The sequence below is a fragment of the Geospiza fortis genome, unplaced genomic scaffold, assembly GCF_000277835.1.
Source record: "Geospiza fortis unplaced genomic scaffold, GeoFor_1.0 scaffold192, whole genome shotgun sequence".
Lineage (NCBI taxonomy): Eukaryota > Metazoa > Chordata > Aves > Passeriformes > Thraupidae > Geospiza > Geospiza fortis.
In genome coordinates, this window is record NW_005054315.1 from 8616896 (window position 1) to 8618288 (window position 1393).

General features: G+C 55.8%; 1 protein-coding gene across 1 annotated transcript in view; it reads right to left on the reverse strand.

Annotated features, from left to right (window-relative positions):
* Positions 1-903, reverse strand: part of EIF5B (eukaryotic translation initiation factor 5B) — a 36796-nt gene extending 35893 nt beyond the window's left edge. The window contains exons 1-2 of the mRNA XM_031056149.1: positions 706-903; positions 63-257 (exon numbers count right to left, since the gene is read on the reverse strand). Of these exons, the coding sequence (XP_030912009.1) occupies positions 63-257; positions 706-903 (393 nt within the window). The remainder of the gene's footprint in view (positions 1-62; positions 258-705) is intronic.
* Between the last annotated feature and the right edge of the window lie 490 nt (positions 904-1393).

Here is a 1393-nt window from a genome sequence, read left to right on the forward strand (position 1 = left end):
CGGCTGCTCTCGGGTGCTCCGGACACCGACCGGCCGCGAGAAACCGGCTTTGTTCGCCTCACTCTGGATGTTGGGCAGCCCCCGGAAAACGTCTGAGTGACGCCCCGAATCTTGAAGCTTCCCTCTTCGTCCTCAGGCAGCCCCGGGAAGTGTCTAAATGATGCTCCCAGTCTGTAGTTTCCCTCCCGCCCTCCTGCCTTTCCAGGGGCCCTAGGACTTCCTGGCAGGATTATGGCCCGTTTGGCCATGAAACCTGACTGATAGTAAAAATAAACACGTTTGAAAAGTTTTACCTGGAGGCAAGTGGGATAGCTCAGCCAAAGTGGGGGAATGAAGAGGCTAAGGGGGGGGTTTTCATGGAGCAGGGCAGCAGTACAGTGACCAGGAAGTCATTTTGGTGCGGGACATGCCCGGGACACGTCCCTCAGCCCTTCACGGGGCTCTGCCGATCCGTCACCCCTAGCACCTCCCCGCCTACCTCGTAGGCGAAGTGTAACCAGCGTACGATCTCCCCTGAGGTGACTGGCCTTCTTCCTAGCAGGGGGGCCTAGGAGGCAGCACTGAGTTTACGGCAGTGACCTAATGGAGCTCCAGGCATTTAAAGCACGGTAATTCCTTCCCCGCTGCCAGATTTTCTCAGTGTACAAAGCTTTCCCTCCCACTCCCCTCCAAGGAGCCGAGAGGGCAGGTGCTACGCCCTCTCACAGGAGCGCCCGGGTCCCGCTGCTGCGGGGCAGGAGGAGGTGGCCGATGTTCGCAGAGACAGCGAGGAACCGAGGCAGCCAAGCACCGCGTATTGTGGCGGAGGGGCTTCAGGTGCGACCTCACCTTCTTGTGGCCACTTTCCTCCGGAGCAAAGCAGGATGGAGCAGAAATAACAACGCTTACAGGCAGCACAGACATCATTTCATGTATTTATTTAGTAGGCTTTGAGAGCTGCACGTGTCCTGTTGTAGCCATCACTCTGCCACCGTAACTCGTTTGGCCGACAGAGCAAGTCTCACGGTTCACTACACCTTTCAGCCTCAAGATCACCACCTCCATATTGCTTCGTTCCCTAGCACCCCGACTTCTTACTTCCCTTTGCCTTTATACAGCTGTAGCTCCTTATCAGTCTCTCCCACCCAGGCTCCCGGCCCACTGCAGATAAGGCCGAGTTTATCTTCCCACCGCACCTTCCCCGTCACCGCACTTCGGTACCTGGGAGCCAGATTTCCAAGAAAGATGAAAGCCGGACACGTGTGTTGGGTTTTGGGGGGGATTGGTGGTTTTGGGGTTTTTGTTGTTGTTGTTGTTGTTGTCTGCTTTTCTAAAAAAACCCACGCTTTAATATCCCATTACTTATATGAGCGGATCTTCCAGCGCACTTGCAGGAAGAAGCAAAGAGACGGCG